The sequence below is a fragment of the Zeus faber genome, assembly GCF_960531495.2.
Source record: "Zeus faber genome assembly, chromosome: 7".
Lineage (NCBI taxonomy): Eukaryota > Metazoa > Chordata > Actinopteri > Zeiformes > Zeidae > Zeus > Zeus faber.
In genome coordinates, this window is record NC_137203.1 from 25,108,033 (window position 1) to 25,123,559 (window position 15,527).

Genomic DNA, 15,527 nt, shown 5'->3' on the forward strand with positions numbered 1-15,527 from the left:
ACTCCGCCCAATCAGAGAACCGGCTGGATCGGTCTCGTCGGGCGAAATGGGGTTTTAGCCAGCTGAACAAATGAAGAGGAATAACAATTTGGAGACCAAGAGGAATCAAACCTCCTTGCAGAGAGAGACGAGCGAGGAGAGAAAACAAAGTGGGTAGTGTTATGAACATATGCGCGTTGCATTCTTTCTTTCTTTCTTTCTTTCTTTCTATCTTTCTTTCTTTCTTTCTTTCTTTCTTTCTTTCTTTCTTTCTTTCTTTCTTTCCTTTATCCTTTCTCCCTCCCCAGTGTTCCCAATTATTAGGGCGTGCATGGTTTTTCATGGTCCGACCGAAGGTGAGAGGGTGTGGTCGCGACTTGGGCTATGACATGTCGTTTCGCATACACATGTGTGACTGCAAGAGGAATCCTTCCCTGAAACTCTCAACGTACGTTATAGTTTTACTATTGATAATAACGGATATTATCCACAATAACTTATTGCATCTAATTTTATGGACGAGGCCGGCGCCAGTCGCACAGTGCATGGCAATGAGCGCCGGGTCTGGGGAAGATTGTTGGGGCGACGGTCGCCGCTTCCGACGACCGCGTGGCTTGGCCGCCCCTGAATGCGCTGGGCTGGTGTCCCCTCCGGATGTGGACGCTCGGGGCTCAGCGTCCCCCGACACACAAAGGTCCTCTTCACAACCTCCTCTATCACGTCCATTGTGAGAGGCTTTGCTCGGGGGCACACGGCCCCTACGCCCTGCTCGGGGACTAAATGCATCTCCTGTCACTGATTGGTCCCAGTGCCAATTCAGCTTCTGAATGCACTCAGGTGCCTCGCTCTGGGCCAATATAAAGCCAGAGGTAGATGAAGAAGAGTGGGAGTAGAGCTGACACCCCCAAATCAAGACGCGCAGGACGGGAAACCTCGCCTATCTTTATTGGATACATGCGGTCCGATGTCGCCCATGAAATGTTGCATTGTTTGAGCCTCAGCAGGTGTCAAATTTCAGTCCAATTAGAAAGTGGAGTGAAAAAATGTTTTTTTCAGGTACGAATCAATTTCAATCGTTTTCTTGGGTCGGAGACTAGTATATGCAAGTATATACACTACTAGTCGAGCATTATACTCAAGTATGCAAAGTATATTTGTTTGAGGGTACTGACACCTTTTTCACCTACGTGAAACAAGTTGAGTAAGATGAGTTGCATTTTCTTTTCTATAGGAAGATTTTATTTTTCCAGAAAAGCATGATTTTGGAAGGAACATGAGACTAAATTCCAGCAGAGATGTTATTAGGCTTAATGTATTTATCACACATGGACTTATCTCACATGGACTAGAAAAAAAAGATCTAAACGCCATTTTAGATTTATCTCTCTATTTATCGATCTCTTTATTTATCTGTTTATTTATGTGTTATTATATCATTTATTATACATTTTCAATGCTTAAAAAAATCAAAAGGCCCTCTGCTTTGAAAGGCAATACATAAACACCAAAATAAAAAAAACAACACAATACTTAATATTTATAGTTGCAATATTACACCTTATTTGTCCCATTAGCCTCTACTTCTTGTAGGAGGGGGTTGAATGACTTATTTATGCCAATGCAGATTTTTTTCCAGTTCATCCGCTGGGCATTTGATGACCTCCCATGAGGATCAAGCACACTTCTCAAATCTGGTCAAACCGCGGAGGTTTTATTTTGGCAGCAGCCAAAAAGAGACCCCAAATATTATCGTTTTAGGTCACGCCTCGTGTTTTGGAGATCACTGACTTATAAAACGGTGTAGGGGAAAAAATCTCTCCTCCCAAACCTTGTTTTTCCTGCTATTTAAACACAAAGAAAACCCACCAGTAAAGCACCAGGAGAATCCTCCTGCTGCTCGGGCAGATGTTTAGGTTGACAGAGGCCCAGGCCACCCCAGCGAGGGCGAGAGAGAGAGAGAGAGAGAGAGAGAGAGAGAGAGAGATAGAGAGAGAGAGGGAAGGCACTTTTCCCCCTTTATTTTTATTTTATTTTATTTTTGTCTTGTCTCATTTATCTTTTATTATTTTCTATTTCACCATTCATTCAGATTATTATTAGTCTTGTTATTATTATTATTATTATTATTATTATTATTATTATTATTATTATTGTTGTTGTTGTTGTTGTTGTTATTTATTCATTTGTATATTCATTTCATTATTGTCTTAATTATAATTGTTATATACATGTTTTGTTATGCTTTGGCAATGTAAGAATTCTTGTCATGCCAACAAAGTACATTTGAATTACAGTTAATTGAATTTACAGACAGTCTGTGGTTACTTTCAGAGGTGGTTGGGTTGAACCAAGACTACTACTAAAACTATTACTACTAGTACTGTATATCTAGGCTAAAGTCTCCCGCATACACAGGGGGTCCCCAGCAAAATGATTACTATTAATAGCCTTCACCACCTCCATTATTTCATTTCAAATACGTTAGTGCCTTTAGAGAATGCAAAATCCTAACCCAGCCACTAACTGTTGATCATAGTTGTTATCTCTGGAACTATAGAGACAGACCTAGACAGGTGTGGAATTTCGGACTAAATCACATCTAACAATTAAAATCCCAGAGAATAAATCTTATTAAATAGGGTCCATGGCCTAATGCCTACAACTGCATTGCATTGGAGCATCAGCATGGAGGATTTGTATACTGATCTAAAATGGGTGTGAGCTTGACATCTACTTATCCAATTTATTAATAAAGGTTTGTCTTGGTTTTCTTCATCATCATAGTTTATCGTATCTTAATTCGTGCGCACATTACTGGGCCCTTGAAGGATCGTGGTTTTGGGACGTTCTGTACTTGGTTTTATGCAGCTCACTGCTGTCACCTGTCGCTCAGGTGGTAGAATTACCTTTAAAAAACAATTTTGTAAAAAGGTAGACCCACAAATTAAAACCCGGTGCCTCACTTTATAAATTATGTTTGGGTGAGGAAAAAACTGATTTCACTTCAACTTCGACTGACTTCCTTTATTTAATACTTTCAATAATAGTTTATATATAATTGTTTTTTAACAGGGTTTTTTTTTTTTTTTTTTTTTTTTATCAATTAGGTCTTTGGTTTAAGAATAATAGATTATATAATGAATTTAAGCAAATTAACTTCTTCAAATCATTTCTACAGACTACTTTTAATAATTTGTATGTTTTAATGAGGTCTGATGGTTAAGATAGATATCTAATAGATTCAGTAATAAAATGCAACAGGTTTCATTCGACTGATTTTGTTTTCATTAAAATAATACTCAAACAAGGTCAACACTTTTAATTATATGAGCCAGGAAAACAGTTTTGTTTTTTTATTTTAGTTTCTGGGAGAGGTTTACACCACAGAGGTATACAAAAAGTATACAGTTCTGGTCATTTTAAAAGTATAAAATATATTCACATTTGTGATTATAATAAATCGATGGATTTGAACAGCACCGCCATCCATACTGTTATCCATTACTATAATTTATTCGAAACATTTTTAGCCTAAAGATTTCCTTGTTTGGCCTTTGTCTGCTTCCGCCAGTGATGGACTTGGGAACTCACTGGGGGGAGTGGTCTCCTGCTCTGGTGGCACTTGCTTCCCGGAGAGGCCTTGACGCTGAAGTCCAGCTCCTTGAGCAGAAGCAGAGAGCTGCTGTCCCTCGAGGAGCTGAATGTCTCTGACTTGGCGCGGGGGCCGATGATGACCGGAGCGCACATTTTGGGGATGATGGTGGTCATGGTCCGAGTCAGGACCCGACTTCTCCTGGAGGCCAGCGAGGGCGCCGCATTCGACTTCTGGCTTTTATCTGGTGCCTTGCTCTCCGGCTGATCCCTGGGTCTACCCCTGGGCAGACCGGGGGAGTACAAGCTTTTCATCTTACTCTCCACGTCCTTCACGGCCTTGTCAGCATACGCCTCCATTTCCACACGCAGGAGAGCGATTTGCTCCTTAAAGTCGTCCCTCAGGGTTTGTTTTGTGTCCTCTAACTCTTTTTCAAAAAAGGCAGAAAGTTCTTGAGTTCTCATTTCTTTCTCACCTGTGTCGTCGTTGGTCAACGTTTCTGATACTTTCCTTTCTTCATCCTCGCCTTGGTTTTCGCCAGGTTGGCCGGTGGCCAAGGACTTCTCCATCTCTTTGTCCTTCACCATCCGCACCAGCTCCAGGATGCTGTTCTTCGGGCTGTTGGCACCCACCTGCATCCTGATCTGCTCGCGGACCTGCTGGAAGACGGATTGCATCTTGCCCTGGGTCTCTCTGTCCACAGGGATGCTGACATCCACCATGGCACTTCCCTCCTCCGCCGGCCCGGATATTTCCACCCTCACGGCGGCGTTCCCCGCCTCGTCCTGGTTCTCACCGGTCTCCTGAAGAGCTTGCTGCATTGCGGACGATGATGCACTCATCTCCGCCTCGTGTCCGTGCCAGTTTCTTGCTCTCTTGGACTGAGCCTGTCCAATTATGTGCGAAGCTCATGGGTGGCGACCTATAATTGCCTGAGGTGTTCTATCCCGGTAGGGAGCTAACTACCACGGGAATATCCTATGTGGTGTAGTTTGATAGCACGAGAACAAAGGCCTACAGGCACTCATATTGAAAATAATGTTAATAATGTTCCCTGTTTCATCATCTATTTCAATTTTTATGCTGACAAATTGCTGGGAGAGTAAATGAACCATTTTCCACAGGAGTCTTTCTGATTGTATCAATATCAAACAACATAAATCTCTTACCGTAGTGGTTATCGACCCTCACTGTGATTACACCTTCATCAAACTTTGAGTTGGATTGTCCCAATGATGTTAAGTGCCCGCTGATGTTAAGTGTGTTGTGCGGCTCCATTTGAAGTATGTGTGTGTATGTGTGTGTGTGTGTGTGTGTGTGTGTGTGTGCGCGTCTCCTGACAACCAAATGCCTCCTGGGAGCCGTGTGGAAAACAAAGACCTCCAGGGAGCGTAGCAGAGGGAGCTGATTTGAGAGTGCTCATTAGGGTGGGATCGCACTCGTGTCATTGGAATGTAAAACCAACCAGACCTGGTATCTACCTCTACCTGGTATCTAATAGGAAGGCAGTCATGGGAAAAGAGATATTTAATCCTGTCATTTGGCTTTACTCTGGGAAGTGTTGCTTGAAATAACTCAATAACTTAATTCCTTTGCTTTCATAAGACACGTTTTTCGACCATTTTAAATTTTGCTGTCGAAGAATGCACCTTCCAGTCCAATTTGTTTGCATTGTCAGTTGTGTTCTTGCATTGTTTGGAAATGTGTGGTAGGAAGGCCCAGGCAAAATTTCGATCATTTGATTTGATCTGATGATTTAATGAAGAAGAAACTACTTGGCGCCGACAATGAGGAATGTCTGACGCAAGGGACAAAACCAGTAGGTACACGGTTAAACGGTGCTTCAAACATCCCTGCAAAGACTACGTGTGTCCTGACCACCTGGCTGGAAAATCTTGCACAGGAAACCTGCACGGGCATCAGAAAGTTTGCGGGGTTCCTACTCCAGCCGTGAACCGAGGTGCTTGTTTTGGGCCACATTGAATATGTCACCTGGGGCTTACAGCGCGGCAGCTGGATGGCATCCTGAGGCAGAGTGGACCTAATGTGAAGCAGATGAATGAAATGAATTTTTGAGGTAATCATCCACGGGTTTCTGTTCTCCCGGTACCGCAGTTGCTGTTCTTTATTCCATCCACCCCCGTTCACAGACACACTCACAGAAGAGCCTGATGGCTCAGTGCACGTCACCGATGGCTTAGACAGCAGTGAATCCTACTCCCACTTTAACCCAGTTGGACCCGGTCCAATGTAATGCAGGCATTGTTATGTAAGTTTGGTCGTGTTGAACCCATGTAAACACTCCGGAGCGCTGGGAGTACGAGACCAATCAGTGGTCTCTGATCGCACCCATGAGAAAGCAGAGGAGCGACGCCGGCGCTACAACACTGAGAAAGAGGCGTAAATGACAACAAAGACTCGTGCAGGTATACAACCCAACGGCCACACGGTTAATGAGGGCTTCTGCCCTGAGACCAAGCGACGGACTCTGATTGCCCCCACGAGAAGCAGACGTCGTGGGGTGGGAGTCCTTTCGAACAGAGAGCATAAATGCATCACTCAAAGAAGAGTTCACATTGTGAACCATTGCGCTCGTGTATGTCACCTCAGCCACCCCAGGTCAGTGGTTTTGCAATGCAGAGTCCCATGACCATCGGACAAATACTTGTGTCTAGATGCCCTGTCCCGTCCTGTCCAGTCCACCCAGTGACTCGAGGACTCTTTTTTTTTCTCCTTTGAAAGGGCATAAGGAAGATCTGCAGATCTGTGACAGAAGGGTTCCAGCAAGAGTGAAGGGTCTACAGGACGGAAGTGAGACCAGCTGTGTTGTACGGTTTAGAGGCGGTGGCACTGACAAAAAGGCAGGTGGCTGAACTGGAGGTGGCAGAGTTGAGGATGTTGAGATTTTCATTGGGAGCGACAAGGATGGGCAGGATTAAGAATGAGTACATTAGAGGGACAGCTTCGGTTGGACAGTTTGGTGGAAAAGTGAGAGAGGCCAGATTGAGATGGTTTGGACACGTGTGTAAGAGAGATGAGTGGGAGCATCCTTCTCCCGACATTGGGAGCAGGATGCTGAGGATGGAGCTGCCAGGCAAGAGCAAAAGTGGAAGGCCAAAGAGAAGGTTTATGGATGTGGTGAGGGAGAACATGCAGGCGGTTGGTGTAAAGGAGGAAGACGCGCAGAACAGAAGGTATTGGAGGCAGATGATCTGCTGTGGCGAAAGAAGAAGGAGAAGAAGAAGAAGAAGAAGGTATAAGCCGGAGCCGGACATGTACAGTATCACCCTGATGACGGCTTATTCCACGGCCACTAAATAAAGGAATACGTTGAGATGGAATATTTATTTGTTTCATATTTGACAATAACGAGTACAACATTTAAGAATTCAAAATTATAATATGATGAAAACAATACAGTGACTGATTCATTAGACTTCAAGAAATGACAGTAGATGAGTAAAACATCAAGTAGGAGTGTTTTTTTAATATTAATTAAAGCAAATAATTAATTTGTCCGCGTAAATCATCACCATCCCTTCGAGATCTTCTTTGATAACCGCAATGAAGAACCACTCAGTAGTTCATGTGTCTCGGTCCGAACGGGCCAGTGTCACTTCTTGGCCACAAGGGGGCAGCGTCCATCAGTAAACCGCGTGATGTGCTGCAATGTGGGTAGTGTGTATATGAATATAACATCTGAGTGCATATTGCTTCCATGTAGCTAAGAATTTTTCCATATCTATGTATACACTATATGTGGGTCCTCGGTTGCAACACTAATTAGTGAGGTCCAAACTTCCCCTTCAGCACTGATTGCCCTGAGCTTCATCAACTGGGTTTCAGCACCGAAAGCCTAAGATCACCGTGCGCAATGCCAAGCGTCGACTGGAGTGGTGTAAAGCACGTTGCCATTGGACTCTGGAGCAGCGGAAACATGTTCTCTGGAGTGATGAATCCCGCTTCACCACCTGGCAGTCTGATGGACCAGTCTTGGATTGACGGATGGCAGGAGGACGCTACCTGCCTGAATGCATAGTGCCAACTGTAAAGTTTGGTGGTAGAGGAATAATGGTCTGAGGCTGTTTTTCATGGTTTGGGCTGGGCCCCTTAATCACGGTGAAGGAAAATCTATGCTACAGCATAACATTCTAGAGAATTGTGCGCTTCCAACTTTATGGCAACAGTTTGGGAAGGGGCCTTTTCTGTTCCAGCATGCACAAAGCGAGGTCCATAAAGAAATGGTTTACCAACTCTGGTGTGGAAGAACTTGACTGGCCTGCACAGAGCCCAGACCTTAACTCCGCTGAACACCATTGGGATGAATTTGAACACAGACTGCGTTGCCAGGCCCAACATCAGTACCTGACCTCACAATGTTCTTGTGTCTGAATGGGAGCAAATCCCTGCAGCCGTGTTCCAAAACAATCTCCACACCATATTATTGTAATGCCCATAGTGTTTGGATGCATATACTTTTGGCCGCGTACTTTAGCGTGTGTGTGTATATTGTGAGATCGTCCACTACAATGATCGTCAGCCCTCCTCCTCCATACCTCCCCAACAGTTGAATTAATGCAGCTTGAAAAGACTGCTCAGCATATTAAAACCACCATCTGCTCTCTTGATGTCTCTTCCAAAAAACTTATTTAAAAGTCTTTCAAACTTTCTTTCCACTGTAGTTTTGAACCTTGTCAATTCCTCCCTTCGCGCCGCTGCTTTCAATCTCCAATTTCCTCTTTCTCAGTAAGATATTAGAAAACAATAGTTTGCGAGCAACTTGATGATCGTCTCGCGGCTCACAAAATACGAGACATTTTTGAGCCAATCACAGCACCAAAACAGCTCCTGTCAAGGTCATCTGTGATCTCAGAGTCTCCCCTTGCCTCCCCGCTCGCCTTAACGGCATGTGTGACTGACTTGTGTTTGTTTATTGGTCCCATTTGGACCCCTGTCCTCGAAACGAAGAAATCCCGACTTGCACTTGCATCCTGCCTCAATGCATTCATTACAGAATGCTGCCTCAAAGCTAGAGGCAGCAGGCGAGGACCAGGCTGCGGCAGACTAGTGAGGCCTCCTTGGGGACCATCACCGTCAGCGATGCCAGCTGGGCATCTATCCAAGCCCTCACCAACGGGGGTTGCTTGGAGGCTTGGATAGAACGAGGCAGCAGCCACCTCCTTACGTCCACTGAAGGGGTTGTTCACCTCCACCCTTCTGCTGACACACCCCGAGCTCTCTGTACAGTCTGTGGGGGAGGTGGATGCCGGGCCCAGGACCCCGTTCTGGCTGCATGTTCTCCCGGGCGCACCTATGTACCTCTGGCCATAAGGGACAAGCTACCCACTTGGGCCCACGTGTCCCCACCAAGAGGGACTGGTGGCCTTCCCTCCAGTCCAGGACGTCACCAGGTAGATCCACTCCTGCGCTCAGTCCAATGCCGTTTTTACACCAAAATTAGCGCATTTACCCAGGTAAACCCGCTGATTTTAGGCGAGTGACACCTTTCCCATTGCCAGGAGAAATGGCGAAAAAAAATTCTGGTACAGTAGAGGAGAAAGCAACTTAAACAAACAGCATAAAACTGTAAAACTTGGAGAAAAAAAAAGTATTTAGAACCGTTCAGAAGAATTTGATCGTTCATGAACAACCCAACACCACAGTAGAAGCAGCACGGAGTAACCATGTTTGGGGATACGCTGGGGTGTCTCGGAGCCCGGGCGGGGAGCGTGGGGGCTCTCTGCTGTGGTCCCCATGGAGTGGTCCTCACAATCAACACATTTCATGGTCCCCCATGCGGGAAAAAAATCAGTAACTTCTGATTTTGATGTTGGATTCCAAATCAGACATGAAACGATGGAATGAAACACAGATCTTCCTGTCTATTTATGTGCCAACGTATGGAAGTTCGCCGCCGCGTCGCGCAGGTAAAGGGGCCAAAATGAGCGTGTCGACCCGGGTGTCCTGTTCACATCAGAGCTGATCAGAGGTGCAGCCGATAAAAACCCGTGTCTGTTGCAGGGTCATTTGACCCGGGACGGAGACCCGGGTTTCAGCTCACCCACTGATGACAGGTTGTTAGCGGGTGTTCCCGGGTTTTTGGTGCAGTGGGAAAGGTGTGCAAGTCACACCGCCAAGTTCCTGCGAGCAAGCTCTTGAACCTTCCAGTGCATCGACATCCCTGGTCATATATATTTATACGTATTTTAAAACATTTATATTTGGAAAAATATATATTAATAATAGGTTGACCATTTAAAATATGTACTTATTGCCATGCGGTGGCACGAAATGCTGAGCGCTGAACAGAAAGTACTTTTTTTAAATTGCCCCATGACGTAAATGTATTATTTGAACCATTCACACCGTTAAGACAATGACAATAATAATTGACAATAATACAGTAACGACAATAATGATGATGATGATAATAATAATAATAATAATAATAATAATAATAATAATAATGATAAAGTTCAAATGGTGAAAAAATAAATCAATTGTTTTGACTCCACTTGAGGGAGATGAACCAATGAGAGGGCAGCGTGAGTGAGCCTCCTCTCCGCACTAACCGCTGCCATGTGTGCGCATTTGTTTAAAGTCTCGCACCCGTCGGAGAGTTCACTCAAACTTGTTTCTGATACCGACAGGTAAACGAGGAACACGATGGTGAGTTTTGTTATTTATTTTATTTTTTTTACGAGTCATATGCATCTAGTTGCTTTTTTCCTTTTACAGTGGATTTAATACATTTCTTTATTTGCATATTTTTCTAGACTTCATACACCGACAAAGGTGAAAAGGTAGGTGTCCTGTCTTCTGTACTGAGCTTTACAGGGTTCTTGCCAGGCCCTTGAGGTGCTTGAAATAAACGCGGTCATTATAAACCTGTATATTCATTATAAAACTGCATATTCCCCTGAATGTTCTATTTAAATCGTAAGTAATGACACTAAAATAGAGAATGAACTATGTTTAAAGCAGGTGAATGAGGGGTTTAAGTGTTGTTTAAAATACTGGGAGATCAAACTGATTTAGTTTAAAACTTTGTTTACTTTTTCAGCCAATAAAAAGTGCTTGAATAAATGTAAAATTGTGTTATATCAATGCACTCTTGTACTCACTAGACTTTTTTTTTGTTTGTTTATTTTGTTGTGTGGTTTTCTTTGGGCACATTTAGCATGCCCGGGGAAAGTTCCTCCGCTTTGACCACATAACATTCTGGGTTGGAAATGCTAAACAGGTATGTTTCTTCTTCTTCTTCTTCTTCTTCTTCTTCTTCTTCTTCTTCTTCTTGTTCTTCTTCTTCTTCTTCTTCTTAATAATAATAATAATAATAATAATAACAACACATATAATACACTTCTGTGTTGTGTTTTTCGCCCTCTGTTTTAACTGTACATAAACCAAGCATCAGATATAAATACCGCCAAATACCAGGTGATACCTTCTACCTGCTTCCTTTACCGTCTTTATTTGGAGTTCTAGTGCGGACCATTAATTTGACATGTTCAGAAGCCCAGTGCGGAGGATATCACGAAGCCGAGGGACAATCGGATGAAACAAACCCTATTTGAAATTGATCTTTTCTCTGAATTTCCTAAGAGGTGGCGGTTCATTAATTCGATTATTTTCGGATTATGTTAGTATCTAAAAAATACCCATTTATTTGTCAGGAGGTGGCCTAATCACACGGCAGAGCCAGATTTTGTGCCATTATTTTATTTTGTTATAATGTACCATGACGACATTTAAAAAAAGAAAACATAAGTCAGAAAATTGTAAAATGTTGCATGGATATATGATTAAAGTGAATGTTCTCCTGCTTGAACAGGCTGCTTCATACTATTGTAACAAGTTGGGGTTCGAGCCTGTGGCGTACCAGGGTTTGGAGACAGGCCACCGTGATGTGGCCTCCCATGTGGTCAAACAGGGCAAGGTGCGGAATAAAGACATGAAATTACACACAAAGCTACGGCGTGGGGCCAAGATTGGGGCCCTTTCCCTTAATGTAATACCAATTCTACTTAGGGGCCGAAATAGTAGGAATCAGCTGTTGATAAAGGTGTATATTGCGCCCTAAATGATCTTGGAAACTTAATGACGTCAAACTTTATATTGCATAACAGTTGGTGATGAAAATGCACACGTAAATTTGTGTGAAAAAAACTAAAAACTGTTTTTTTTTGCAGATCATTTATGTGTTTTCATCTGCCCTTAATCCTGGAAACAAAGGTAATGTACTGTTACATATTAACCGAGTGACCCCCCAACCCACCATTTTTAAAGTTCCACATTATGGATCTGTGGCCTGACAAGTTACCTCGAGGGAACTGTTTACATCGGTGACTCATGTGTACATTGCCCGTTCTTAGAAATGGGAGCACATATGGAAAAACACGGTGACGGCGTCAAGGACGTCGCGTTTACAGTGCAGGACTGTGACTCACTGGTGCAGGTCAGAGTTCGGAGTGTATGACCTTGTCCTTGACCTTGACCTTTTTTATTACATTTTCCTTTTTTAGATCCTCTTTAATTTGTGCTTTTATCTGAATTTCGCCGAGGTCACAATCCCATATTTCCCCGCGTTTTGTAGAAAGCCCGCGAGCGAGGCGCAGTGATTCTGAAGGAGCCCTACACGCTGGAGGACGAGCACGGCAGGGTGAAGCTCGCCGTGCTTCAAACGGTAAGAGCGGGGCTCGTTCTTCACATGGACGATAAGTAATCAACCGATTCGGAAACGTCCACTCTGTGAGCTCTGTGATCCCTTTGGTTTTTCCTTACAGTACGGGGACACCACGCATACGCTGGTGGAGAGGACAGAGTACAACGGGGCGTTTATTCCAGGCTTCCAACCTCCTCTGTACAAGGACCCCATCTTGGCCAAGCTGTGAGTAGAAGGACTTTTTGCACGTCTGCATCATTATCGCGGCCGCAATTAAAACAAGATCAAGTAGGTCGATCACAACTACCGAGCAATTTTGGGGAAGTATTGAAGTTGTTATCTATATCATTTCTGCATAAATGTCTCCTTATAGGCCGAGTGGGAAACTGGACTTCATAGACCATGTCGTGGGAAACCAAGGAGACGATGAGATGGTTCCTGTGGTCGAATGGTAAAGCACGAGTGCCTGTGGTTGATGGTTTGGTTCCTCAACTAACATTCTTCACAGATTTCCCTCAGTAAAGAGAAAGAGAGAGAGAGAGAGAGAGAGATTGAAACATGAGATCCTCCATGTAGATGAGGGTTGTGTAAATGAATACATTTGGGGGCAAGGTTGGAGTTGTGTAACTCCGCCTCCTTTGGCAGGAATCAGGTACCACCATGACTTAGCGTTTTCTACCGATGGGTCTCTGGGGCTTTTTCTGCATCTGGATCTTGTTTGCGTCCCACAGTGGAGGACTAAGATGAAGTGGGCTGCACCTCGACCGAGCGAGATTATTGGATGACGTGGAAATAGGCGTGCAGCACAGATTGGCTTCTTCAAGAAAGCTTCTGGAAGCTTTCTTGAAGCGCCACATCTACGTGTTAAACCACATATAAATTCCAGAGCAAGGTTTTGATGTAAATTGTAATAGTGTAGAGGTCTGATGATCTTTTTTAGACTATGGCCCCAAACGTGGCTCTTGACCTCTGGTGAATTGGCATGGCAGGTACCAGAGGAACCTCCTCTTTCACCGCTTCTGGTCGGTGGACGACAAACAGCTAAAGACCGAGTTCAGCGCACTGCGCTCCATTGTGGTGGCGAACTATGAGGAAACTGTGAAGATGCCGATAAACGAACCTGCCGTTGGAAAGCACAAGTCTCAAATCCAGGCACGTTGTACTACGACACAAATCTAGGGGATCTCTTAAAATGTAATCTTTTTTAAAGATATTTAATCACTTGTCTTACCTAACAGGAGTATGTGGAGTACTATGGGGGGGCCGGCGTCCAGCACATTGCCATGAACACATCAGATATCATCACTGCGGTAAGTCCACGGTAAAAGTTCCGCACATGCAGCTATACAGAGCGAGTGTAGCCCCACTACGACTTTTCCCATCGATTCTCATCGTTGTAGATCCGTAACCTAAAGGACCGAGGGCTGGAGTTCATGACCGTGCCGGATGCTTATTACCAACAGCTGAGAGAAAACCTCAAGCGTTCAAAGGTCAAGATCACAGAAGACCTGGATGTTCTTCAGGTCAGTGAACCATGAAAATGTTCACGAGGCTGCAGAACTGACGTGAGCCCCATGTTTTTTAGCCTGTCGTGAAACAGCCGTTGTTGCCTTGTAATACCTTTGGTTATTCATTTCCAGGAGTTGAAGATCTTGGTGGACTATGACGACAACGGATATTTACTCCAGATCTTCACCAAGCCGTTGCAGGACCGCCCTACTGTGTTCCTGGAGGTGATCCAGAGGCACAACCATCAGGTGAGAAAGCAAAACGGTGTTTAAGGGAGAACATGCTGTTTATATTCTACTGAGGTCTGATGGATCAACAGAACAGTGCCACCACAACACGACGTGGCTTGTGCTTTTTGTCCCAAGGGCTTTGGCGCGGGGAATTTCAAGTCTCTCTTCGAAGCCATTGAGGTAGAACAGAACGCCCGTGGTAATCTGATTCTTCTGAAGCCTGATGGAGTCTCAGAGAGCATGTGAAGCAACCAGGATGATACAGTTTCCTAAGACGCCTCAGGTGTGACCCTTTTGGACTGTGGCTCGTACTCACTTTATTTTAAAAAGACATTTTGTAGGGCCTTGATTTCCCATCAGAGTCTTTTGTGTACCACGTTCATGCATTGAATGTCTATGATGTACTGTCAATTATGGTTATTGTGCTATTCGGTATTCTTTACTGTATGTTTTAGAATTAGAATGGCAAATTCAGCCAAGGGTTTTGCCTAAATGCATGTGTTAAAATGTATCAGTGTAAAATCTAATAGATGGCATTATAGGGTGTGGTGGGGAGTCAGCTCAACTACTTAAATCAATGAACCAACAATGTCAGTGAGAATACAAGTAAGAATGACTTTATTGAGCTCAAGAACATCAGCATGTGCTCACACAGGAACTCCTCAGGACGTTCGAACAGGAGATGTGAAAGTGCAATTCTAAATGCGCTTCATAAATAAAGTGTGACTTGACTTGACTTACACCATCTTTGTGCTCTTTTACATCATAAGTATCTCAACAGCAATCCCATTGGCTATCACTCGCATTTAATGGATTATAATTGGTTACACTCAAACTTTCTCCAGCTGCATATATCCGTTCAAGGTATATCTCCATACGTTTGACACTCAGTCAGGGCAACTCCTCTTTCCTTAAAGGTCACATAGGCCATTGGTAGGGCCCTACCAAATTTTGCTCAATTTCACCGACCAGAATTCTCAAAAATAATATTTTAAAAGAAAAATACAACATTTCACAGCAAGGATTGAATGATACTTTTTAAGCACACAGAGTCACAGTTCTCATCACAAGCAGTGACGTTTCATCCGGTGTCAGGTATTGTATGTTTCCATCCAGCAGTCCAAAAAAACCAAAAAATATCCAATAGCGTCCTTATTAAAAGACACTTACTCTACAGTATTAAAATAATTGAAGACATTTGACAAAAAAATGTCAGTGGACAGTGTCGACAAGACCATAGGTTCTTATATCTACAGATATGATAACTATCGCATATGCATGACGTAGACAAATACCGTCGCTGACGCAACACATCATCTGTTGTCATCGCTGTCATTTTTCCTATTTTTCCTGTTACAGATTCCAGCTCTGTCGCCATGGAAAAACAAAATTGTACAGTCGGCACAACTCAGCACTTCAGTTATGCGGGAGGAGGCAGATTTCACAGTGGTGAATTTGGTAGGGCCCTAGTCATAAGGAAAGATCCCAAAAACAACAATCTTGTTTGCATTACCCCTAACAGTACGTGGTTGACTGTGCAGGCAGTAAACCC

General features: G+C 43.8%; 1 protein-coding gene across 1 annotated transcript; it reads left to right on the forward strand.

Annotated features, from left to right (window-relative positions):
* Positions 1-10,173: 10,173 nt before the first annotated feature.
* Positions 10,174-14,646, forward strand: LOC307232425 (4-hydroxyphenylpyruvate dioxygenase-like). The gene is made up of 14 exons (XM_080003433.1): positions 10,174-10,240; positions 10,348-10,374; positions 10,752-10,814; positions 11,406-11,510; positions 11,764-11,806; positions 11,947-12,029; positions 12,168-12,257; positions 12,358-12,461; positions 12,610-12,687; positions 13,226-13,388; positions 13,475-13,546; positions 13,637-13,759; positions 13,877-13,993; positions 14,111-14,646. Exons 1-14 carry the CDS (start codon positions 10,238-10,240, stop codon positions 14,219-14,221), a joined length of 1,182 nt encoding a protein of 393 aa, XP_079859559.1. The 5' UTR covers positions 10,174-10,237; the 3' UTR covers positions 14,222-14,646.
* The last annotated feature ends 881 nt before the right edge of the window (positions 14,647-15,527 follow it).